Source organism: Pseudophryne corroboree, chromosome 11 (assembly GCF_028390025.1).
Source record: "Pseudophryne corroboree isolate aPseCor3 chromosome 11, aPseCor3.hap2, whole genome shotgun sequence".
NCBI classification, from domain to species: domain Eukaryota; kingdom Metazoa; phylum Chordata; class Amphibia; order Anura; family Myobatrachidae; genus Pseudophryne; species Pseudophryne corroboree.
This window is the reverse complement of record NC_086454.1, coordinates 239,132,165-239,159,405: the sequence shown is the minus strand read 5'-3', so window position 1 is coordinate 239,159,405 and position 27,241 is coordinate 239,132,165. Positions and strand designations below refer to the sequence as shown.

Here is a 27,241-nt window from a genome sequence, read left to right as displayed (position 1 = left end):
TTTGTTAACTTCATAGGAAGAGTGCAATACAGAGAATATACAGTGCATCTTTTCTTCATTCTGGATTTCCCTGCATTTTGCCATTAAGGAAAAACATGGTAAGCCATCATTCAAAACATATGTAATAATGAAAAAGGGATTATATACAGGGATATATAAGACATACTACATAGGCTGTTGGATTAACTTCATTCTATATTGTTATAGACCAGGACATATAACAGTATACTTCATTTGATCTAACATCAGCAATAAACTTATATGGCAACTGATCAATCTCAAAAGGACAGCTGTAAGGCATTCATTAAAAATGAAAAACAAATGCATTTGTACAAACAAAATATTCTATACAGAAAACTACAGGGAATATGAAAAATAAATAAGCATCATGCAATCTATTACAGAAACGTGTTTATTCTATTGCAAGATAAAAGCATTTTTTTTCAGTTAAGCAAAAATACAAACAACTTAACTGCTGCTATCAGAACTCATAAAAAAGTATAAAACAGCATAAAAACACAATAAGCGATGTAGCAATTAATGGTTCTGTAACCAGTGTTACATTAAAGCCTTGTTTATGAAAACCTTTTACAACAAAACATACAACTCCGAAAGAAAATATATACACCTTACTTAGGGTACCCTTTTAAATATTCTACTGCTCATACAGTACTTGTAGCATTAGTTAAATTTAGCTCTTAGAATAACCATTTATTAAGTGCATTTCCCTTTGAAAAATACATTGATTTAATATGAAAAGTGTCACTTAAGCACATTATATTCACATTTTTTTCTAATTCAAATGTATATGGCAGGGACACAGAACCAATCAACATACTGTTACAGTGTATTTAAAACTTAAATTTTGGTTGCTAATAAGACCTTTTTTTTCATTATTCAGAATAGACAAAAAAAACTTTGGCAAACATCTGTGATTTACATCATAACATATGACAAAAATGCCATTAACTACATATGTTATACAAATGCACTTGCATGATTGTGACATTATCACTTTACAGGTAGTTCCAACTGCATATGTTTTGTCTTTTTTGAGTTTCCACTGCAGACAATGCATTGCGGTCCAAACACATTGCGGCATCTTCAAGTTCACTCAAACGGTCTGCAGATTTTTGTAGTTACTTCCCAGTGTGTTTTTTAGACCACACAATTCACATATTTTAGGAAAAGCTTTAATAAATTAAAAAGGCATCACTTGAAAAAGAAACCCAAAAGGACAGCTTTCTTTAGTTTTTAGAGAAGTGATTTTGAGGATGCTAAAATACGATACAGGTTACATCGTTCTTTATTGCCTATCTAATAGACACTTAAGAGTTTCACTTGGTACATTATGCAAACTCGCATAACATGTTTGGACAATTTACAGCATATGCACCTTCCCTTAAGGAGATGAAACTATCCAACAATGAAACCACTGAAGGATTAGAAAATACTGACTTGAGACAGCACTTGAGTCTGTGCCTGGGACTGTATTAATGGCTGATGATGTTGGGATGATGGGGGCGGACTACTGATATGTGGGATGGGTGACGCTATCTGGTTAGGTACCCCAGTTTGGGAAGCGGCAGGTGATTGTTGTTGAGGAGACAACTGAGACTGGTGCTGAATGTGTTGCATCTGCTGCTGTTGCTGCATCTGCTGTAGATGTATATGTTGCAGTTGCTGCTGCATTTGCTGTTGGAGTTGTTGTTGCTGTTGCTGATGTTGAATCTGCTGCTGCATGTGATGCTGAAAATGTTGCTGCTGCATTTGGTGCTGGATCTGCTGGTGCATTTGGTGCTGATGAAGCTGCTGCTGCTGCATTTGCTGTAACTGCTGCTGCTGCAGTTGTTGGATGTGATGCTGCTGGCTCTGCAATGAGGGGCTCACTTGAGAAGAGGGTGGTGTGGCAACCATAGGTGCACCCATAGAGCTCATTAAAGGAGTTCCCATGCTAGATGGCATGTTAGGTGCAATGGAGACAGAAGTCACAATCTGGCTAGAGGGTAGTCTCATGGATAAAGGTTTAGGTGCAATCGCCCTTGGAAGTGATTGCTGGAGATTCTGGGCTGCCACTGAGATAGATGCATGCTGGGAAAGTGAGGAGTTGAGGAGAAGAGAAGAAGAGAGATTGGTTGATGCCAGTGTTTGCTGGACAGAGCGTATTGTCTGAGCCTCTGCCGATTCTGCTGCAGCCTGAAACACAAGGAAAAATAAGAATGATATCCATTAAACATTACATAAAATAGTGACAGGGATACATTAGCACATTACCGTACAAAACTGTGGACCAGATTTATCAAGCTTTTGAGAGTTATAAATTGCACGGTGATAAACTACAAACCAATCAGTTCCTAACTGTCCTTTTTCAAACACAGCCTGTAACATGGCAGTTGGAAGCTGATTGGCTGGTACTTTATCACCGTGCAATTTATCATCAGGGCCTATATCTGCTAATAATAATGGTGTACAATATTAAACATACACAATGTACATTGTACAAAAGATATGTTGTGTTTAAAACATGGTGTTAATCAAGTAGCTGATTATACATCCTCAGTCCCTATGGTCTCAGGCAAAACTATTCAGGGGCAGATCTAAATTGTTTATGTAAGGGTGAGTGATATAATTAGATGAAGATCATAATAAAACACATCTGTATGGAAAAAGTAATACTAAAGTACACAGAGTACCAGCACTGTACATCTTTGTCTGCAATTGTCATTTTAACATTTTTGTATAATTTGGTCTTCTTTTTTCCTATTTTTTCCCAATCTCTCATCCAATCTATCAATCTCAATCTCTCTCCTTGTACCACTTACTCATCTGATTTGGTTTCAGTGTTGGATCCGTGTCTTTTTCCTTCCTGCTACAGCCAATCAGAAGACCACACTAACATGTCACTTAAAATTCTCATAATTACAACCAGAATAGATTCTACAATCATAGAATTGAAATGGATTTCATATAGTCTTGTGGAGTTTCAGAACCACTGATCTAGAGCAGACCTAAAATAAATGCAACCTCAATTGTAAACTATATTTCAGTATCTTTTCCAAAGTAATTTAACCTTATGGACCAATTTCTAATAAATGAAAAAGATGCCAACCAAACAGTTAGAGCTATAGTTAACATGGTGCTTGATTGCTTGTGGGTTTGTTAACCACTTCTGTGGGACTTGTCCTCAGCATGTACATGCAAACTGCTGAAGATGAGTGCCACTACTCTTCAGGACTGCAATGCTGTAGGAAAATTAAAAAACAACTTTTTTTTGTCAAATGTACAGATAAGAACATGTATTTCATTTTGAACTACAGCAAAACATTGTACCACACATGCTAGATTGGGTTGTTTAATCTCAAAACAATCGACAATAAAGCTATATGGCCATTGTTTGCCTATGAAAATTGTCTGATCATGCTGTTTGTTTAAAATGTACGCTAGGTACACTGGGCTTGAAGAGGGCCCTGCCTCTGCTAGTTACTCCCCACTACACTCTATTTTGAACCTATGCACACCTACTGAAATCTGTTCTATGAGAGTAGTTCAATAAGTAAGGTAAACAAAACTCATGTATAAATGTTCTCTATTTCATTTTAATTTCCACCAGGCACAAGCAGGGAGACCATTGCTTCCCCTCACAGCCATTAGACTGCACCTCATATCAGTCATACTGTCTCAGCATCAGTTGTAAGATGGCAGGGCTCTTGGAAACATAGTAAAGCATTGAGATGCATAGTGTTATTAGATTCTTGCATCTAAAGGACTCCTCAGCAGCTTAAATTCATCACCAACTTGTTAAGGTGTACGGTGATAATGTCATGTCACGGAAACAGGTTTGGGTTTGGAGCAGTGCCTGTGGTGGACGTGTTTGGCTGGCCAGATCACTGCTCATCTTGAACGTCTGTCCTGCTAATATCAAAGGCAGTGCACAAAAGCTAAACCTGTTTCTGTGACAGGACATTATCACCGTACATCTCAACAAGTTGGCGATGGATTTCAGCTGCGCTTGTGCCCTTTAGTCACAGAAATCTGATCATACTACATACCTCAATGTTTGACCATATTTCCCCCAGCCCCGCCATCTTACAATTAATGTTAAGACAGTATGACTGATATGAGATAGAGTCTAGTATCTGTGAGAGGAAGCAGTGGTCTGCCCTGGCGGGAAATCATAACCAAATAGAGAATATTATAGAAGAGATTTTGTTACCTTATTTATCGAACCACCATTGTATTTTAATACAGCAATAAACAGATGCAATAATTACATTCAGCAATATGACACAGATCTGCTAAACCAAATAAATTAACTTTATCTTTAGCAGATGCTTAATCTGATTGATAGGTTGTCTACTCTGTATTTGCAAAGGTGTACAGTATCAGAGGAAAGGTTAGATACAGAAACTGCAAGATAGATGTAGATGTACTCACTTCAAAAACAAACCTGTAAAATGTATATGGGTCTAACAGCTTCTTGCAATGTCATTTTTATGGCTCACTAAGGGGTCTATTCATGAATGAGTGAAAAGAGTGAGCCTGTGGAGAAGTTGCCCATGGCAACTAATCAGCTGCTCCATAAAAATTGCATAGTATGCAAATTATAAATATTACTTCAATGCTGACTGGTTGCCATGGGCAACTTCTCCACACTTTTCACTGCTTCATGAATAGACCCCTACATTTGTACTTGAGCAAGGTACATTATAACACTTTTACAGTCTGTGGAGGGAACAGAAGCAAATAAGTTATTTGCATAAAATAATTTTCTGTATTCCTATCTTATATTTATTTCAGACACAAAGAACAGCAAAATGGACTTTACTGAATCATATTATCAATCTATATCCATATAATCTATCTATCTATATATATATATGTAACAGAATAATTCTTACCTTAGATACCAGGCTTGCTCTGTAGGCTGCAAGAGCCTTTAAATATTCCTTTTTGGCAGCTTCTGTTTTTCTCTTGTACACCTGTAGGAAGAACAAGAGAATGATATTAGTCCTTATTTTATTATAAATTACTGATTGGCAAAAAATACATTTGCAAAATGTTTTTGTAGAACAAAAACAGTAGGCATATGGATAATACTAGCCTATTCTCTCAGAAAGTCCAAAAGACTCCTGGGATTTGGGGATCTCTTCCAGTATTCCAGGAAAGTAGATCACACTCTTGCATCTCATCCACTTCTACAGAGAGTTGAGCTGATTCATTGCACAACTCTATGCCCACCTGCAGTTACCCCTGTCACTTTCCCCTCCAGGATCTTCCAGAGGGGACTTCCACAAGTTGGCAAATATGGTCTGGACATAGAAGTCCAAGTTGAACTAAACAACTATCAATACTATCAAAGTAAACAAATTATACTGAACTCAAACCTTTACTAATATAGGGCATTGAAGCTATACTACATTAAATAATAATATTAAAGAAAGAAAACAGTGACACTTTACTTGTACTTTACATTATTTTACTTTGTGAAATCTCGATTTATATTATTGCAGAACTGATCATTAGAAAATCAACTAGCCCAGTACAAAAGTAGAGGAATCCTTTGATAATTCACCCAGTTCTCTGAATGACTGTGATTATGTTTTCTCTGACTTCCTGCCTGCAGAAGTCTGGCCTCTGCTAAGTATTTTTTGTGCCATTCAACAAAGACCTAGTTGTTGCTGTAGCTACAAATAGGCTTGATTAATCACCATCATTAAATCATAACAGGGGAAGTCTGGTAGAGAGCAGATGTCTTAGAAACTTGTACACAATGCCTTCATGTTACATTAACAGACTCCAAATAATAATTAAAAAACATCATACACATTTACCACAAGACATTACAGTACAGCAATTGTAATGATAGGAATGGTAACAACAAGTATTTCGAATTACAATCTACTGTAATTAAAGGAGAACTTCACCCAAACTACATTTTTCAGTTTTCAAATGTTAAACTAAACTACTGGTTGTGGAATTCTCCTAACCCAGGAGGTCCCCTTAAGCCTCTAAAAATCCCACACTGCTCTCCCTACAGTATATAGTGGTACTTGAAAGTTTGTGAACTCTTCAGGATTTTCTATGTTTCTGCTGAAATTCAGCCTAAAACTATCTCATATTTTCACACAAGTCCTAAAAGCAGATAAAGAAAACCAAATCAAACAAATGAGACAAAACAAATTAGACATGCTAATTTTTTTATTGAGGAAAATGATCCAACATCATATATCTGTGAGTTGCAAAAGTATGTAAAAATTTAGACTTAGCAGATATTTTGAAGGTGAAATAAGAGTCAGGTATTTTCAATGACAATCAGGTGTGAGTAAACAACCTGTCTTTTTAAAAGAACAGGGATTTATCAAAGTCTGATGTTCACTACACGTTTGTGGAAGTGCATCATGCCATGAACAAAGGAGATTTCGGAGGACCTCAGAAGAACAGTTGCTGATGCTGATCAGGCTGGAAAATGTTACAAAACCATCTTTAAAGAGTTTTGACTGCACCAATCAACAATCAGACCATTATTGCCCTCTCCAGGAGAAGCAGACCAACTAAAATAACACCAAGAGCAAGGCGTCTAATAGTTTGCAAGGTCACAAAGTAACCCAAGGTAACCTCTGAGCAACTGAATGTTTTTTCTCACATTAGCTCATGTTAATATTCATAAGTCCACCATCATGGTGTGCATGACAGTATTGCAAAGCTGGTGCTCTCCAAAAAGAACATTGCTGCCCATCTTCAGTTTGCTAAAGATCACCTGGATAAGCCAGAAGCATATTGAAACAATATGTTGTGAACAGATGAGTCCAAAATAGAGCTTTTTGGTTTAAATGAGAAGCTTTATGTTTGGAGAAAGGAGAACACTGCATTCCAACATAAAAACTTTATACCATCTGTGATCGGTGGTGGTGGTATCATGGTTTGGGCCTGTTTTGCTGCATCTTGCCCAGGTTGACTTGCCATCTTTAAAGGGACATGAATTCTGAATTATACCAAAGTATTATAAATGAAACTGTCAATAAATGTGTCCATGAGTTACATCTGATGGAAATGTGGGTCATGCAGAAAAACAGTGACCCAAATCACACTAGTCATTCAACCAAAGAATGGATGAAAAAGAATAAATGTAAAGTTTTGGAAATGGACAATTCAAAGACCTGACCTTAATCCAATAAAAATGTTGTGGAAGGACCTGAAGTGCACAGTTCATGGGAGGAAAGCCACCAACATAACAAAGTTGAAGCTGTTTTGTATGGAGGAATGCGGTTAAATTCCTCCAAGCTGATTTTCAGCACTAATCAGCAAATGTTAGAAATGTTTACATTCAGTTATTGCTGCACAAGGGGGTCATACCAAATACTGAAAGCAAAGGTTCACATACGTTTGCCACTCACAAATATGTGATATGGTATTGGATATTTTTTCTCCTTATCAAAATGAGCATGTCTAACTTTTTGGTCTCATTTGTTTTATTTGGTTCCCTATCTATTTTTAGGACTTGTGTGAAAATTTAGGTAGTTTAAGGCCAACTTTCAGAAGACATATAGAAAATTTTGATGGCTTCAAGCACTTTCAAGCATCTCTGTATGAACAATGGGGGTCATTCCGAGATGATCGTAGCTGTGCTAAATTTAGCACAGCTACGATCATTCACACTGACATGTGGGGGGATGCCCAGCACAGGGCTATCTAGCCGCGCATGTCAGTGCCTGCCCCCCCCCACAGTAGTGCAAAGGCATCGCACAGTGGCGATGCCTTTGCACTTGAAGAGTAGCTCCCGACAAGCGCAGCTTTAGCGTGCTGGCCAGGAGCTAATCATCGCTCCCCGGCCCGCAGCAGCTGCGTGTGACATCACGCAGCTGCTGCGGCCCACCCCCCATTCGTTCCAGCCACGCCTGCATTGGCCAGACCATGCCCACAAAACAGTGGCCAAACGCTGCCATTCCACACCCCCCACCCAGTGACCGACTCTGCCTGCCAACCAGGCAGAGGCGATCGCAGCAACCTGACAGCCTTCGGCCATCTGGCATGCGCCGGCGCACTGTGGCACCGGCGCATGCGCAGTTCTGACCCGATCGCACTGCTGCAATAAACTGCAGCGTGTGATCGGGTCAGAATGACCCCCAATAATCTCACACAGGATGGGCAACAAAAAAACGGCTATGGTTTGCACAGTACCTACACAACACAGGCCATATCTATAAGCAGGGAAAAGGGCCCTAATTTGCACACCTTAATTAGGTAGTGAGGTGCTACTCTGCTTGAGACTTAGTAAAGTGTACAGAGGGAAAAGGTAGCAGGTGCACTATCTCACACTAGCTCAACCTGTAGTAACCAGAGGCACTTAGCATATTCCTGGCCAGGGCTATGAGCTTACCCACCGCATCAAGGTAGCCTCTCATTGGGTAAGTCCCTAACACTAACTATAGGGGTTCAGGTTCGGGGGCAGGACACCCCAGAGCCACCCAGCCAGACAACCCCAGGGCATCGCAGGAGTGATAAAAATATAGGGTTAAAGAGGTAGGAGCAGCTATTGCTGCATGTGTGAATAATGTGAGGAGTAAAGGAAAATTATGTGAAGGTGTTACATATCTATAAGCAGCTGTGAGGATAACATAAGAGACATGTGGCTGAATGTAATAGCCTCCAAGTTCCAGAGGTGTGGGAATGTTGTAAGAGTCTGACCATTTTTTTTTAAAGCAGCTATCATTCACAAGGCAAAACCATATTTTGCACAAAATTCCTGCACCTCCGGAACTCAGAGGCTATTACATTTAGCCAATGGTGTCCGTCCTTGCTTAAATATGATGTACTGTAGTTTTGGTCAACATGCTGAATACCAACAAAAGCTAGACTTTGTGTTTTGGATAAAATGATGTCATTCATGATTTAAAAAAGTATCAATGTGCAATTAGTGTTTATAATTGCTTCATTTTATGCAAAAGGATAGATAACATTATATGGAAAATGCAGGAGAATTTAAAATGCTGGAATTAGGCTGTTGGTTTCTACCATGCAGTTCTAGCGCTAAATTACCTGCTTTTGCTCTTCTCCAAGGCCATCCCACATCGAGGCAACAATTTTCGACACTTCACCAAAAGTAGCATTGGGGTTCTGACCTTTAATTGCAGCTTGTGTATCCCTAAAGAACAATGCATATGCAGATACCGGCTTTTGGGGTTCATTGGGGTCTTTCTTTTTCTTTTTCTTTGGAGTTTTAGGTTTCTTGCCAGAATCCGGGGCAGCTCGTTTCTCTCCAATCATCTGAAAATTTTAATTTGTCTATTACAAAATCTATTTTACTATATACTGTACATGGTTTTAAATGATATATAACAAGTTCTATCTGTATATTTTTGAAAGCTTCTCAAAACTAAAATGATTGGCAGTTTGTTTATTTAGTAAGGTTATCCCCAGACTAGTTTCTTAACAATGATATTAAAATATAGAAACTACAACAGTCTAGTTATTCATATACCGCCTATTAATATCAACTGCTGTGGGACAGTCACAATTATCTGCACCCAAAATAGATTTGAGCTGACACAAAATGCTTTGCTTTATGTATCCCAATATCCATTCAGGAATGTATCAGACTTAATAAAGTTTGTTGTTGTTACAATGGGAGAGACTTATATAACCCTGGAGAGAGATAAAGTAGAAAGAAATAAAGTACAGATGTGTCCACTTACATCTTTGCTATTTTGTTCAATTTGGCACAACTTGCAAGACATGGCTAAGCGTTTTTTCACAAGTAGCGAATGGATGGATCTTAACATTTTTGTTTGCCTTAATAGAATATGTATAAAGTAACATATTAAAGAAGCAGCTATAGTAATATATTAAGAAAAAAGTAACATATTAAGAAAAATCACAAGGCATGGCTAAATCTCTGAGCCTAGGGCATGCAAAACTGTGCCATACATGGTGGGATATAGCAAAGATGTATGTGCACACATTTGTACCAACCAATCAGCTTCTCTTATTTTACAGGCGGTGTTTGAAAAATGATAGTTAGAAGCAGATTGGTTGGTGCTTTAGCTTTCTCCAACATTTTGATACATGTGAATAAACTCCTGCCTAGAAAATGGAAAACTTTATGTATATTATGTAGAGTACACATTTGGATTTACAGGAAACAACATGGCTGTGACAAAGAAATAGCAATATACATTAATTTAAAGCTGTTTTTCTCAGACATGTGTCTAATGTGTAGTAGTATGTCAAAATGAGGCGCTATAAAGGCAGCAACTGATGCTGTTAACATTGTTTTTAACTACAAAGGAGCATTGCCACTTAGCGAAGGAGCAGAACCTTAGAAGCTCTACACCCAGGGCCAGTAACAGAAATGTTGGGGCCCAGTACACGGACATCCCTGTCTACACCCTCCCTGGATCTCAGAGACCTTTACATGCAACTACTGTATTTATCCCCTTGCAGTGCAGGCAGAAAACTAGGGCTGTGTGTTATCAGTGGAAGATGGTTGGGTATGATATGTCAACATGCAGAATGATAACATTCAATATGATGACACCATAATGTTGACATGATCAGTATATTGACAATTAGCATGTTTACATGTTCAAAATCAACAGATAACATTTATAATGTCGACACTGACACGGCAACTTACGCAGAATGCCGACATTGTGAATGTCAACAGTATTTCAGATTAAAACTAACCCTAACAGCAATTTAAAGCCCTGTACACACTGGGCAAAACAAAAACACTGGACGATATGAATGATAATCTGTTTTGAAAGATCTATCGTTCATAATGTCCACTGTGTATACCTGAACAATGAACAATGTGTGCACCCGCTGCTTGCTGTCGTTCGTCTATGGTCTACTGAACATGCAGCTCAATTTTGACTATATCGTTGAGCTGCATGTTCGGGAAATGCGGGGGACGATGTCACAGAATGATATTGTTCAGTGTGTATGCACTATACCGTTGAGTGATCTATCGTTCAACGATATAACACTAATCGCTCATTAGGGGAAGTCAGCCAGTGTGTATGGGGCTTAACCCTAATTGATACCTAACCCTAACTATATAGGTCAACTTTACTACTGCTGACATTCATAATGTTGCCATTATATTGAAATTGACAATGTGGGTTTTACATGTTATCTGGCATCATTTTAAACATGTCATTGTTCTGGTGTCAAAATTGCAAATGTCAACATGTTGATTGGAAGCTGTGGGAGGACCATACAATCTTCGATAATGTGGCTTCTCATTCATAATGCTGCTCGCACCGTTTGCTGCATCCATTCTAAAGTGATGAACTGAAATGTTCACCAGCTTAGTTGGTTATGCAGCTTTAAATACCAAAGGGAGGTGGGTGTGGCAGCTTAGACTATTGTCTTTTCAAACTAAAGTGTTGCGTGCCGCACACCCTGTAACAATGATGAACTTCAATGTAAACAGAGCAGTTCCCCCCTTTAACCGTATACCTGCTACTGGCAACCACATTTTGGGCTTTATGTTCAACAGAGTTAACGCAGCCCATAAGGAGCTTATACAATACTTATTTTACACACCCTGTTTGTATCATCTCCATCCTCTTCGTTGACTGAACTGGAAGGAGATGGTGTCGCTGACTTGCTAGCTGGAGGAGAAGGAGATGTATGTGGAATGGAAGCTCCACCAATATTGAGACCTAGTTGAGCGCTGAGCTGAGACTGGTTTATGGTGGTGAGTTGACTTTGAGACATTATTCCTGCACGTGCCACGTCAGACATATGTACCAATGACCTCATAATCAAGGAGTGATCCTGGCGATATTGGGCCATCTGAGCCTGTCTTTGATCCTGGAAAAGAGGAATAGTGTTTTTACAATGGAAATCTTACACATCATGGTAGAATTAACTATGTTTATCCTAAAATGTAGGCTAAGAGAAAAAAACAACATGATTTAATTTTGGAAAATACATAAACTTAATGATTGTACAAGAACAATAATAGTTTCAAAGCTACAATAAATATTTTTCATATGAAATGTACAAATAACTCAAGGACAACATTGCAATAAAATATTTTTATAACCAGAGAATTCATAACACAAATTAACTGAAAGTTCAAAAAGTTTAAGGAATTGTAGACTAATTGTGATTAAAATACAGATGAAGGGTAAATAACAGTACTTATTAGTCACACTAGCAATTCATTAGCATGTTGGGATGGTCCATCCACAAAGGGCTGGGCGATCAGCACAGCCTCCCAGCTTGCTATTCAACACCCTCCCACCCATCAGTTGCCGGCATCAAGGCCGGATTATAGAAGAGGTCACAGGAGAGGTCATTCTGGGACCCCACAAACTGGTTATAGCAATTTTGTCTGAAGCACAGCATTTAGCTGCGTCTCCATTCCCCCGGTGGCTCACCTGTTCATAAATAGCGGCCACCAAGGAGCTCCTCACTACACAGTCTCCCGGGATTGTGATGTTAAATCCTATGAGACACTATCCCAGAGCAGCCGGCAAGTTAGTTGCGGCACATACGTGCAAGGAAATGCCAGGGATGTCTCAGGCCCCAGTCCATTCCTGCTAGCATTAATGATAGAGATCAACCAATATATTTTATTGCAATGGTATGTAAAAAACAAAAACCACTGTAAAATTATACTGTTGTAAATGTACAACTCCAAACATATCCATTAATCAGTAGGAATGTTGTACATACACCAATATGTTTTTCTGTGTCAGTTAAATAGTAACTACAGATATAATACAATCTGTTTCTATATGACAGGTGAAATAATATGTGCTATCTTTTCAGCAGCTGGGGAAGCAATTTCTATGTAAACTCAACAATAGAGATAAGCATGTGTTCAATGTTTGACCTTACTGGCTAACTGATGTAGAAAAAAAAGAGAATGCTTGCCAAAGCAGGTCATATGATCAGTTTAATAAGACTCGGTTGGTATTAGAATGAAATTCACTATACGTGATCTAATTAGGATAGCTGATGAGAATTTAACTACAGTATAAAGAAAACTAGTTCTAACTACATAGAGACTGCTAATGCTTTTAAATCCATTTTGAAAAAGTCATAAAAAAAATCCCAATGTACCTAAATATAATCACTTTAGCTAGGCTGAAAATGAATACAAACAGTCATCAATATTAATAGCTTTATTTTCATGTATTTTATAGTAATAGCTTTTGGTTTTATTACTAGTTTCCACAAAACAGTGTACACTTAGAGCCTACTGATTATAGAAACATTTGTGTAAAGTATTCTGATTAGGACACGTGTACACGTGTACACATACATCTAGCCTCCCTGCATGTTAAACAGCCCTTCTATTGGCATGATTCAGTAGTGCCGAGCATCTTTACATGCAACTTTTTCCATTGAAATGCATCTTATTCGCTAAACGATGCAAAAAGGATGCAGAAGCAACTTATACTGATATGTGGCATGCCTTTATTTTGTGTGTGACCACCGCTTTATATGCATATAAAATGCTACGTTACAGTGCTTTCCTAGAAAACACTGTCCTGTACCATTTCGTATGCAGTTACAGCCACAGATGCATAGAGAATATATCATTGTAATCAGCAGAGTTTGCTTGTGTGTCCTATTTGCACAGCAATGAGAGTAAAATTGACCAAAAACATGCCTGCTGCTAACAGAGTTGCACAGAACTTGTCAGCTCACTCATACCAGGCAACTTCAACTATATGGTGTATTGAGGCAAGATGTATGAGGACACATCTGTAGGTGCCACTTTTGAATTTCCGTTATTTGGCTGTATAGTAGAGCCAGGGAAATCAACAGCTCTGTCGGGCCCTGGTACTGTTAAGGGGTTTGGCCAATATGGAGAGGTGTGGCCAGACCCCCTCCTTAGAAAATATTAAAAACACATCTGCATGAGCTGCACGGGGGGGGGGGGTGATGGTGTCAGATCCAGTGGGCGATTGCACCCTCTCTCACACATCACGCAGTGAGAAAGAGGACAGTTTGCGTCTGCAGTTGCCAGCACACACCTTGATATTTGGTAATGATTTTCATGAATTTGTGCTAAAATTATTAAACTTCACGCTGTAGAGAATTTCTGCCATTATTTAGGCTGGGCTTGTTTTTTACATTATTTGCTAGGATCAGTTATGTTATTCAGTATGGTGAAATGCTGGTAAATGTCACATTTTATATATACTGTATACACATGCAGATGAACCTGCACTTGGTGCTGTACAGTTGAAAAGCTGGAGGGTGCCTTCAGTGTGAAGTAGATACAATAGACAAAGAAAACTGCAGCACTCCAAATAAATAACATATCTCTTTTAGTAGAGAGCAACGTTACGGCATGTTGTAAAAGCTAATCTTAGCTTTTGCTTTTACAACATGCTGTAACGTTGCTCTCTCACTAAAAGATATACGTTACTTATTTGGAATGCCGCAGTTTTCTTTGTATATATATATATATATATATATATATATATACACACAGACTTTTTTTGGAGCATACTGATGTACATTTTAAACTATGAATAGACATAGCAGGACTTTAGAAATCAGATCTGGGATGTGTTAATTTACTTGGCTTGACTAAATTTAAAAGTCAAAGCTATAAATTGACTTGATGTAAAATAAAATGTCACTTGTAGAGGAACTTAACAGGAGGCAATAAAATGCCCATTTTCCCAACATGCTATGAAATGACTGTTGTGAGAACAGCTTCTACTGCTTATTCCTATCTATAATATTATTTGATTTGTACAGTGTTCTTGGTATTTAGTAAACATACAGCAATAGGAAAAAGAAAGCATGTACTGTCAAATCTATGTTTGTCAGGATATAATTAACAATCATCTAGTCATCAACAAGCCCTAAAATTTGATCAATCTAATCTCCTGTGACAGATGACAAACACTTTGTCATTATTTAGTCAACAAAAAAATAAACCAATATGAAGAAGCTATGTGTGAAAAATTAAATACACCCCATGTGATGCAGCCTTTTAACTCTTTCCAGATTGATGAGCAGTGGCAATGACAGTATTTCCCTGACATCATTGCATCTTTTCTCATAGGCATGGTGCTGACACAAAACAAAATGCATTCGACTCACTTGCTAAAGGTACAGCCTTTACTGAGTTGGCAGCATTTCCTGATGATAATATAATGAAATGCATCTGATTAGCAACACTTGGTAAAAATGTCCTTTACTGATATACTGTAGATGCCAGAATTTTATTAAAAGTCTTTAAAATTACAAAGTAAAATGTGTTTTGTGTCAGCTGTAACATGACATTTATCAAACTTTTTAATTTACAGTTTTGCAGATGATTGTGTAAATAAATCTGCAATGTATGGGGTTCACAGATCGCAAATTCCAACCAAAAAGTGATTGGGATTGGTAAATCAAGTTGTCCAACATGTTGGATTTCACAGATCATTTGAGGCTGTAGATTGCTTGTGTATGGTAACAATCAGCAGATTTAGAGACCATTTCTAGTAAACTGATGAGCCTTTAAAATTGTTATAATGTATCTGTATTTGCTGAAAATGATCTGCAAATCACTAAAAAATATCTATAATATAAGGGCGCAGATTGGTGAAAAGAGGAATCTTTAAATATGGGAAAAAAATCTCAGAACCCTACATTGTTTTTTGTGATTGCTGATGTATGGGGGGCCTATAGTCAGTTATCAATGATGGTTATTGACAGTATGTCTTAATTGTAAATGAACAAATGCAAAAGAGGCTTATCACTAATGCACAGAACCATTTACATGGTAAAGAGTATGAACCATCCCTTACATAGGTTTATGGATATTAAACAACTTGAACATTGTATTCAGATTATGAAAGGAGCAGCAAATCATACAATGATATTGATTAGCTAGCCACCCCTACTGAATAACTGTTAATTACTCCCGCACACTGTTTCACCTGGTGGAATTATGTTGTTGTGACTGCCATTCAAATACTTGTGAGGCAATACCAATAGAATATATTTCCTTTGATATTCCGGCCGGGAATCGGGGTTTGCCCCTCCCTAGTCATTTGACAGGACTTGTGTGTTGAGCCGAGGTGCAGAGCCACTGCCCACAACCTGAGGCCGATTCCCGGCCGGGCGGATGTTGACAGCCGCGATTGCGCGATGTCACTTCCGGTACAGCGGAACTGGCGTCAGTGCCGCTGGGAACGGTGTCCTGACACTGGGGTTCCACTCCGGCTTGACACGTGTGCTGGGAGGCGCTTTCCATCACTTGTGGGCTGGGTTGAGCAGGTGTATGTAGTTCGCATTAATCATGCTGCTTTATAAGGTCGTACTTTTGAGCATTATGTTGTAGCTGACCCCATGATGAAGGTGTGACAACCGAAACGGGCCGTTGGGATGGCTGTTTGTCTCTCTATGGACTTTTTCCACATAACGCTGATGAGTATAAAATCTGTTTACTAAAGGCCTGATAATGCTGCTATCAAATTAAAAGTTTTTTTCACTTTTGCTACATGGTGGTGTGCTGGTCTCCTTGTGTCTGACCGCTCTGGTATACACAGGGAATTGATTATATATATATATATATGTATATATATATCACTTGTTGCTGTCATGGGTAAAAGGGGTAAAAGGAGTGAGTTGCAAAAAGGGATGATTATTGGCTTTCGAGCCAAGGGTGGCACTGTTTCTGAAACAGCTCAGCTTGTGAACTGGTGCTCTGGTGAAGGTGTATCATGAGTAGACAAATGGCGCCATTGCAAATAATTTGGAAACTGTTGAGCACCACGTGCCATTGATGTGAGAGATGACATTGGGTATGAAGGTGCATGAAGGATGACCAACATGCTACAGTGGAGCATCTCACCACCAAAATGAACCGAGGGGCTTCACTGAACAACAGTTCAGGGAATCCTACTGTGTATGGTGCTCCAAAGCAAATGCATGGTGTCTGCACCTAACTGGTGGTCATAATAATGTGACTCGACTGTGTATATCATTTATCTCTTCAAATTTAATACGTTACAAAACTAAGAGCTTTAAACTAAATGTAAGCAGTAGCAAAATATTCCTATTTTATTATATTTTATTTACACCTAATATTTGTGTTGCATATTCAGCTCAGTAGATTATATTACAGAAAATAATTATAGTACGTTGACAAATGTAAATACTAATAATAATACTAATGTATATTGACATTCAAATACTGTCTTGAGGTCTAAATGCTCACTTGCCCAATCACATTTATGTTTATAAATTCCATTAAAAACAATTTCCACTGTCTTTAGTTTGTTCTTACTCAGTTTTAGAGCTATTTAGCACCACTGCTGTATCTCTCGGAAGGTGTGTAATTGTGTTGCATGTAATTTCCATAACATCTATCAATCTCAGCTTGAAGTAACAAAAACCTTTGGATGCTTGCTGTTGGTAATCCAAATCTTCTGCAGAAGGAAAGCCACGAACAAAAGAGGCAACCTCACACAAGATGAATGATTACAGCCTTCAAGAAATGTAGTTGTACTGTGGCTGTTAACCATAGTAATAAACATCTTCATAAAAATAATAAGTGCTTGTTTTAATAGAATGTTCCAAGCATTAAACACATTAATGACCCATGAAATAACAGTTTTATCTGCAACATATTAGACAACATTGCCCAACAATGTATTAATTGAAAATGAAAATGTGCTCATGTTAGCTAAATATAAGGTCATAAAGAGGAGATAGAAATATGAGTAAAAGCTTAAAATACTGTATACATCTCAGTAATAATAGGTTTGCACAAAATGGACCAAATTTATTACAAATTGTGATCTCAGAATTACTTGTTTAGACTAAACAGTAATGATTCAGTTGGGGGGGGGGGGATAATAATAATAATAATCATGCAGCTAAATTGTTCAATATTACATAAGTGATATTATGCCAGAATCCATTTCTGTAAATATGTACAGCATAAACAGTGAGTTCTTATGTCATTGTTTTTAAATCACCAAGTTACAAAAGTGTCATCCCTTCAATCTTCATTATGAAGATGTGGGTTACAAGGAATAATCAGGGCCAGATTAACAATGGGGCTGTGTTACAAGGAATAATCAGGACAACAATGCGGCAGATGGAGCTACAGTTGCAGGTCTCCACAAAAAAAATAGTCCCATTACCACGTCAGTATGATGATGACAAGCCACGAGTGGGCGATATGGTCGGCCATATATCATAAGTATTAAAATAAATCTCCATTTTCCTGAGAAACTGATGCAATTTTAATACTTTTACATATTTAGGGAGATATTGGGACTGATAGTGCAAAGGTGTACAGGTCAACATGGCATTGGCCATCCCTACACATTATTGATCAATGCTCCTCCCTTTCTCATAATAGGCCCATGAATATTTTCAGGTCCTAGGAATAATGCACTATGGTAATTTACACTAACACACACCTCAAAATTCTGAGACCTGTATAAAATCACTGGGCCAACAGACTCATGAATTTACATGGATATAAAACGTGACCCCCTAAAATCAATAAAAATCACACTTAAAGTATCCAATACAAAATATGAGCATTGCTAGGCAAATATGGGACAATTATAGGAAAGTTGTAATTCCAGGGTAGTACTATGGTGTATAATGTTATTTAATGATGTGGTGCAGTTTTTGCGTGTTGGTGTGTTGCCATAATATTACAGACAACAACACTTTTTTTTGTTGTTGTTCACAAAGAATGAAAATTTGATACAGCAAACCCATGGCAACCACAACTTAAATGCCCCCCATGCCAGATGTTTCACCCTCTCGGCTTCTATACAGTAGGTTACTGTACATTCTCATTTTTATTCAAAATCGCATATTCATTTAATAAACCCAACTGCTGAATATCTGACAATTTATGAAAAAATCTGAATCATTTCACTCGCTTCTATTTGTGAAGATTCCTTTGGTGTAGTAAAAGTCAGTAAGTCTAATTATTTTTACAAGATATTAAAATATATCCATAATTAAGATGTGCTAATGACACCCTTTCATTTTATTTAACCTAAATAACTTTCACTGCTCAGGATTGTACATTAACCCTTGCACATGTTGTTTTCTTCAACAATTACACCAGCTGGATAGCTGTGGAAGGATTTCCGTATGGGCATATATAGGTTTAGAAAATGTGTTTGCTAATTAATATCTTTAGGGCATACATGCAAAGTCCCGAATTCCTCAGTATTGTTATCAGTTTTTCATAATGTCTCAAATATTATTAGCATACAAACTTTTTTTTTTTTGTTTTTTTTTTTACACAAATTGCAGATTCCCTAGACTTGCCATACAAGGAGGGTCCCTTCCTTTATAAACCCTACAGGCATCTTCAGTTTTCTCTCCCAAATTTTTCTCAGAGACCTAGTGTCAGTTGCCATTTTACCTTTGCATGATATTCTTAGTACCAGTATTACTCAGTCACTGACATTTACAAATTAAACAATTAAATAGATCAAAATTTATTAATTAAGATGGTTTCAAGTCCCCCCCAAACTCATTCCACTAACCTTTGCTTACTCTAGGAAGGACCACTACTACTTTATAATGGACTGGAACTTTTTTGGATAACTGCTGCAACAACTCCTGAGAGCCAAACAATGAAGAGATCTATAGCAAAGACTGAATGCCACATCTCCTGCTTCAATAAGTCCATTGGTCTTTGCAGAAAATAGCTAAATTGACTTGTATGCTAATGATTTGGTAAGTTTTGACTATACAAATTATTAGAATAATCCAAAAATGATATGAATAACACAAAGATTATATTTATACATTTTAAATATCAAATGTCGACAGTCATAATGTACTGTAGACATTTATGAAATGTTAACATGATAGAATGTCAACATATTGCCCCAGTGGCTTAATGGTGACTTGCCTGCTCCTGACAGCTGCTGCGACTCCAGTATCATCTTCCAGGTCCATTGGGTCATGTGGCTGTCATGTCTGGCTAAGACCAGCTGTCCTCTTGCATTCTGGTAAGCATATTTCCCCTATTCCTAACCCTCCCTCTAGTCCCCAAACCCAACCTTTTAACAATATTGACATCATTGTGGTGTCAACCATCATGAATACCAACATTGTTCTTGTCGACCTTTTGACTACATCCAAAGTGTTTTCAATGAATCCAAGTAGACTTTGTATGCCATTCATCTAAAATAAACTTTCCCAAGCTGCGGATAGCTTTTTATAGATTGTAATGCATCTTTTTGTATCTATTTAACCAAAAGGTTTGATTTAAGATAACATCTCTCCTATTGTACAAGTAGCCTGTGTAAATATATTTACCCGGTTTTGGGCATATTGTGAGCCATTTGTCTTTCTCATAGGAGGGAAAGTGCACAGATGACATTGTAAATGTTTTCTCTCATTTAATAAATCTATTTCACTTTTTAGAGTGGAAGATAAAAGGTCCCAAAATAATATATTTTAGTGTCTTTTTTGTGTACTGAGGAGAAAAAGAATTTCTAAATTCATCAAAGCGAACCTTCACTTACGTACAACAGACTAAGCAGAAGAGAATGTTAACAAGTTCAATTTCCATTCAATCACTACTGCTGTTCTGAGAAGTGTTTCATTGCAGGAAAGAAATAAAAATAATCTATATGGTAATTATAAGGACAAATTCCCATGTAACTTTCAGCTACATGAAAGGTCAGTTCTATTCAAGATATTTTATCAGTGCCCTGCACATACTTTCTGTCCTGTCATTTTAAATCTGAACAGTATTTTATTTTCCCATTTAGAGCTACCTGCAGAATTAAGTACTTAAGCCAAATAAGAAAAAAAAAAAAGAAAAAAGAAAAAGAAATGTTGAATTCTGGCATAGGCTATAATAGCACATAGATAAATTGTTCAGCTGTTCACTTGCAAGCCTCTGGGGCAGCAGATTTTTCTTTCTCCTAGTGCACTGTGGGTATTCAAAACTTGTTCAACATGATTCCATTTCATTTCAGGCACTGCCTGAGAAAACTAAATTACCGAATCAATCATACAGAAGGTCAGAGTGAGACTTCATTACAAGTATTGCATGCTTGCATGAATATCTTTCATTTATGACTGACCCAATATGTCACAATAGCTGTCTTGTAAAAATAATCCACTTTTTGAAATTGATGTAGCACTGATGTCAATACTGCTCAGCAAGCTGGACAGATTATTGGGAGGTGTAAAAAAAAAAGGAGGGGGCCCTAGAAGCATAGATGTAGTTATATACAATTGATATCTATTGAACATCTAACATCATTACATTAATAAATATGAGACAAAAGACAGATATTTGATAGCACTACATGTTCATGTTTATTAACAAACAATAAAGCAATGCAAATTTTAGGGGAACCTGATTAAATCAGAAACATGGGGAAAAGGTAGATACAAAATTAAGTAATTAATAGTGACAATCTATTGTCTGACATCTGCCATGTCCTCCTTAACCAGCCTTGATGTATTCTTAAACTCATAAATCTCATAAATGTATTATTAATTCCACACCAACGTAACCCCAAATCATTGTTAAATTAATAATGTGTAGATATCATATTTCTCCCATGAAATACAAATATTTTATTAGCGGTCTTATTTTAGGTTCTACTTCCAACTTTCCTAATTCTCTGCAAATATTTTAGTGCAATTTAATTGTATATACTGTAACAAGATGGTATCAGTTTTTCTCCTTTCTAGAATGTTGAGTAAATGCTGATGTAGAAATAACTGTTTTCTCGTAATTATGTGTTTTCTGAGAAATGTTGCACCTGTACTTTCTGTGTTAAGACTGATCATAGTAGATTTTTGCAAAGAAGAGTAGTACTCTCCAACATGGGCCTTTGTGTGTGATATGCCTAAAGGCCCCTATCCACTAGTGTGATATTGCCTGTTTTTATGCGATTGAAACAAATTCCTGAGATGGATAGCATGAAAAGTGCCATATTGCATGTCCTTTTCCTGCTACTGTGATGTGTGGCACGCTCCCGTGTGTCTCCCAACGCAATCACAGATCACACGGGCTGACCGTTATATTTATCTCAATTGCACAGAAATAGTTTTAATAATGTTGGATCGCATGAGATAAATCACATGTAAAAAATACACTCAAATATCAAATCAGAGTTGCAAGGCTCTCGGGAAGCTCCCGGCCAGATTGCAGGAAAAAAAGGATCCAATTCATTGCTGAGATAAAACTCTCTAGTGGATGGGGGGCCTTTTCACTAAAAGTCTGATGGAATGTACATTTGTTAGACATTTTTATTAAGTCTAAGTCTGCAATCCACACCAACAATGTTGTAGCATTAATGATTACATTACAACAGCACCAATCAAGGGGTGGCATATATAAGGCAAGTGAAAACTATTTTTTTTAAGTTGATGTGTTAGAAGCATGAAACATGGGCAAGCAAAAGGATCTGAGCAACTCTGACAAAGGCCAAATTGTTATGTCTATACTGGGTCAGAGCATCTTCAAAATGGCAAGTCTAGTGGGGTGTTCCCAGTATGCAGAGGTTAGAACCTACCAAAAGTGGCCCATGGAAGGACAACTGACTTCCAAAGCTCATTGGTGCACATGGAGAGCAAAGACTAGCCCAACTGGTCCTATTCTACAGAAGAGTTACTGATGCACAAATTGCTGAAAAAGTTATTGCTGCTTATGACAGAAAGGTGTCAGAACACACAGTACATGTATTGGGCTGCGTAGATGCAAAACAGAAAGTGTGCCCATGCTGATCCAGGTCCACTGCCAAAAGCACCCACAATGGGTATGTGAGCATCAGAATTGGACCAAGGAGCAAAGGATGAATTTGGCCATGTGTGATTAATCACATTTTCTTTTGCATCTTGTGGATGGCTGGGTGTGTGTGCATCATCTACCGGAGGAAGAGATGGCGCCATGGTGCCCTATGGTAAGAATGCAAGCCGGCGGAGGCAATGTGATATTCTGGGTAAAGTTCTGCTGGGAAACCTTGGGTTCTAGCATTCATGTGGATGTTACTCTGGCATCTACCCCTTAACTAAACATTATTGCAGACCAAGTACATCCCTTCATGGCAACGATATTCCCTAATGGCAGTTACCCCTTTTAGCAGGATAAAGTGCCGTGCCACACTGCAAATATTGTTCAGAGATGGTTTAAGGAACATGACAATGAGTTCAAGGTGTTGACTTAAATTGCCCATATCTCAATTTTATCGGGTATCTGTGTGATGTGCTGGAAAAACAAGTCTGAGGGCACAGCTTATGATATAAACACACACACTAAAGTATGGCTTGTGTGGGATTTATTCAAGTAACCTTAAAAAGTGTAATTAGTTTGATTCTGTGTCTGAATTTTTTTTACTATTGAAACCTGCAGCTGCTATAAATGGAGAGCCGGATTAAAATCAACATGGGCCTGGGACTGAAAATGATCATTGGGCCTATTCTGAGAGGCAGAGGAGGTGATGAGGCATTACCAGTCTGTGTGGGTGTGGTCAGAGCCATGTGGGCGTGTACATCCCCTACACTACCAGCCCCAATGTCTCCCTAAGTGCATAAAAGAAAAATTGCATAATTTTGTGAGGAAATTAGAAACTATACTATAATACAGTACATATGATATTTATGATTTACGGCCAACCGCGTGGACAGCTGGTGGTTTATCATCATCATGCTGTCATGATGATGGGCCTATTTTTATCTGGAGGGCTGGAGCTCCATCCACACCATTGTTAATCTTTATAAATGTAGTGGGTGGGGTAACTTTTGTTAGTATCCAGATTTGCAATTAGTAGAAAATGTAGCATTTCTTTTAGCAATAATGTGCAAGTACAATGTATAGGAACATGAGAATAGCATTTTTACCCCATCTTCTCAGTAATACATTGTAGCAGTAAGATGTAGCAGTCTGTAGAGAATACGGACAGATTAGAAATACCGTAATTTAGTTCACCTTTTAATTGCTATAGCAGTAAAAGTGTTAATCAAGCAGTTCACTTTAATATGCTGTCAGTATAACGTGACTATGCTTTTCACTGCTCCATTCCAACAGCCTCAGCACTCATATGGAATCAGACCGTATTGCCCATAATCTTGTCTCCTCAATCATTGGGCATGGATTTGTCCCGCTGACTGTGGTTCAATAAGAGCGGTATTCACTCACTGGATCCAAGAGCTACTCCTCTCTTTACATGTTTCTCTGCCTAATATGTTTATCAGCGGGTTCCTCAGAAGAAGACATGTGCAGCTGCTATGCCTCAATGTCAGTGTTATACTGGGACTGTAGGCCTGATTAAGAAATGTACCTATACATAAATGTGATATTTACGTACATCTCCAATGTTTTGTGATTTGCACGTGTGCAGATCTCTTGATGCAATGACATACACAATGTCCTATATGCCTCAGCATGATTGACATGCTGCAGCGTATGTGGGCAGGAGGGGGTGGTGACAGGATGCTTTCATTGTGTGCTGAGGCCAGTGCAGCATCTTCTGATGGAGATGTACAGTACTGGCCGTGGCAGATTCCGAGTAGCCTTAGGCTCACTCATTTGGCCAATGCTATGACCTATGGTCACAATGTGGGAATCTGATGCTGCATCTTCAGATGCAGCACTTGGATCTGTGATGGCGGCATTGGGCGTCTTTTGACTTCAGACACCTCCTGTGACAGGAGGGGTGCTGTTAGGCACTGATCTCAAAATATACATATCAAAAATAATTTAAGAACCTTGCTAATTAAAAGCATGTTTCATTATTCAGATAATGTTATCAACTTTATTTGCATAGCACTAGCATATTCCATTGCGCTTAGCAATTGTATGTTACTGAACAGTGTTTAAACTGTATACAACATACCTATATAGTGCATCTCTGATACAATATAACCATATACCATAAAAAGTTGCACTATAAGAGATACTCTACATGATCTTTCCTAGCCCTATTATAAAATTAGATGGCAGTTGAGAAATAGTTGTGCTTCTGTAGAAGGCTATCCCTTTGCAGGGATAAAAACAGCATTATGAGCAAATACACATTATAATAACGGTAGGATCTTTCAAGAAGCTGTTTGTTATTGAAGAAAAAAAAGGTCTTTGTAACACAATCAATTTCTGGTTGTACCAAAACTTATAGTTATTAAGATAACAAGCATCTTTGCTTCATTTTATGGATCTCAAGATGTCTATGAAGCAATACGAGAAGTCACCGTTCATTTTTAACAGTCTTCCACTGGGAAATATATGAGGGCAGCGCACAAATATTATTATTTATCTGGCCAACACAAACCCCGAGGGAAGCATTGAAGAACTTTGACATAACCTATTTTTAACCGTACCGCTGGCAATTGTGCATTCAACTTTATAGGTGAATGTGTCAAGCAGACCACAGAACAAATGATATACAATATTACTCATAAAACTATTGTACTGCATTTGTTTTCTTTATCACTTGTGAATCTTGCTAGTTTTCTTAAAGGAGAAGATTAGAATTATATATTGGTCACATACATTAATAAGCCTTGAGAAATCTTTAAAACATTTATAATTGATGGGTTTTGTATACATGCATGTTAATACATATACAACCAACTGTGAAGGACATCCTTAGTTTGGTCAGCCTTTAACATCAAAGATTTGAAATCTTTCATGAAGATGTTCATGCATACATCAACTGAGTGACAAAGATAATATGCGGCACAGTTGCTCATAAAATGTGCATTATTAATTTATATTTATTAGGTTCAACAAGAGTTCTATATATAGTACTGTACAAAGAGCATATAAACAATGGTTATGGATCAACAGGTCAACCTGAAAAATGTCAACAGTGTCTAGGTTAACTCCAAAAGGTCAACATAGTAAAAAGGTCTACACAGAAAAGGTCGACATTAGTTTTTTTTATTGATGTGGTTTCCTCTGCAACATGTCAGGAAACCTCAATTAGTGCACAGTGTCTCCTTGCATGGCAAGGGAAGGGCAAGGTGCCACCCTGCATTTGGACAGGTCATTAATCCCAATCGTAGTTCACGTGGACAGTAAAGTATAAAAAAATAAAAAATAAAAAAATGTTGTAAAAAGATCATGTCGACCTTTTCCTGTGTCGACAATTGCCATGTCAACCTTCTAATGTCAACCTTTTGTCCATGTTGACCAATAGTAGTCGACCTAACATCTGGACACCATGAACAATACACTTTGCTTGCATGCTTCAGTCCTTCCTTATGCCTTTTTATTTACCTCAGTCAGATACTATTGAAAACAAAGTTCTACAGGATGTAGTCTGGCACTCCTTCTGATTAGAGATTATTTTGTATAAATTGTATTTTTATTTAATTACATAGATTACAGGAAAAATATAGGGATGACATGGTACAAATTTAGGGGAGAAGGGTAATTGAAATGTAGGTTATTTATAAATGTGTTTGACATGTGGTTTTCCCTAAAGTAATCTTGTAACAGAAGATGTGAGTACCTTTTGTTTTAGATAGGATGTTACTGTATTGTATTTACATTAGACAGCGTTTTTCATTCATTTAATCCATTTTTCAATTTACACTGGTACTGGGCTTTTACCATCTGCTGCCTTAGGGCACTAATAGTTGACCTTTAAAGCTTTTGGTATATTGATAGTAATGGCAATTATTTAAGGAAAGGTCTTACGTTATGCTGGGAGCCCCAAAAGCTTTAACCATTTGGTGCCCGATCCTGTGGCACCACCTAAAACCAAATGTACTGTATATCATGCGGCTACAACTGTGGACCCTGAAGGAGAAATATTATTTTTGTTTGTCTGCGCAGGCGCAATATCAGTCCTGTGCATGTGCAGAATAGGTCTTGCGATATCACTCGCAGCCGCATCAGCCATAGTATAACTGACATGTTGTGGCATTTGGGAGGGTAGGATGTGGACCACGGGCATGTCATCCCCATTTTGAAGACATGACAGGTCCAGGTTCTGAATCATCGGATGCAGACTTACTGGACCCGGGTGTCTGGATCCGATGGCCACCCTGTGTAGGCTTCAGTAATTGCCACAGGTAATGCCTGTTTATGTTTATTATTCTTTTACATAATAATTCCCATTCTAAAACATTACAGAGTCAAGTTAAGTCTTCTATACTCACCATCTCTATGGAGCAACAGCTATCAACATTACAGTATAATGCATTCACAGTAAATCTTCATTTACTCAGCAGTAACCTTTTACAAACTTGTACTTTGAGAAACAACACACAAACGTACAGCTTTCTATAAAAGATGATGTGTCCATATCAACCA

General features: G+C 37.8%; 1 protein-coding gene across 1 annotated transcript in view; it reads right to left on the bottom strand.

The window, feature by feature from the left end:
* Positions 1–396: 396 nt before the first annotated feature.
* TOX3 (TOX high mobility group box family member 3) overlaps positions 397–27,241 on the bottom strand; it is a 148,943-nt gene continuing 122,098 nt past the window's right edge. The window contains exons 5-8 of the mRNA XM_063945310.1: positions 11,548–11,817; positions 9,037–9,264; positions 4,899–4,979; positions 397–2,196 (exon numbers count right to left, since the gene is read on the bottom strand). Coding sequence (XP_063801380.1) covers positions 1,444–2,196; positions 4,899–4,979; positions 9,037–9,264; positions 11,548–11,817 — 1,332 coding nt within the window. The 3' untranslated portion in view covers positions 397–1,443. The remainder of the gene's footprint in view (positions 2,197–4,898; positions 4,980–9,036; positions 9,265–11,547; positions 11,818–27,241) is intronic.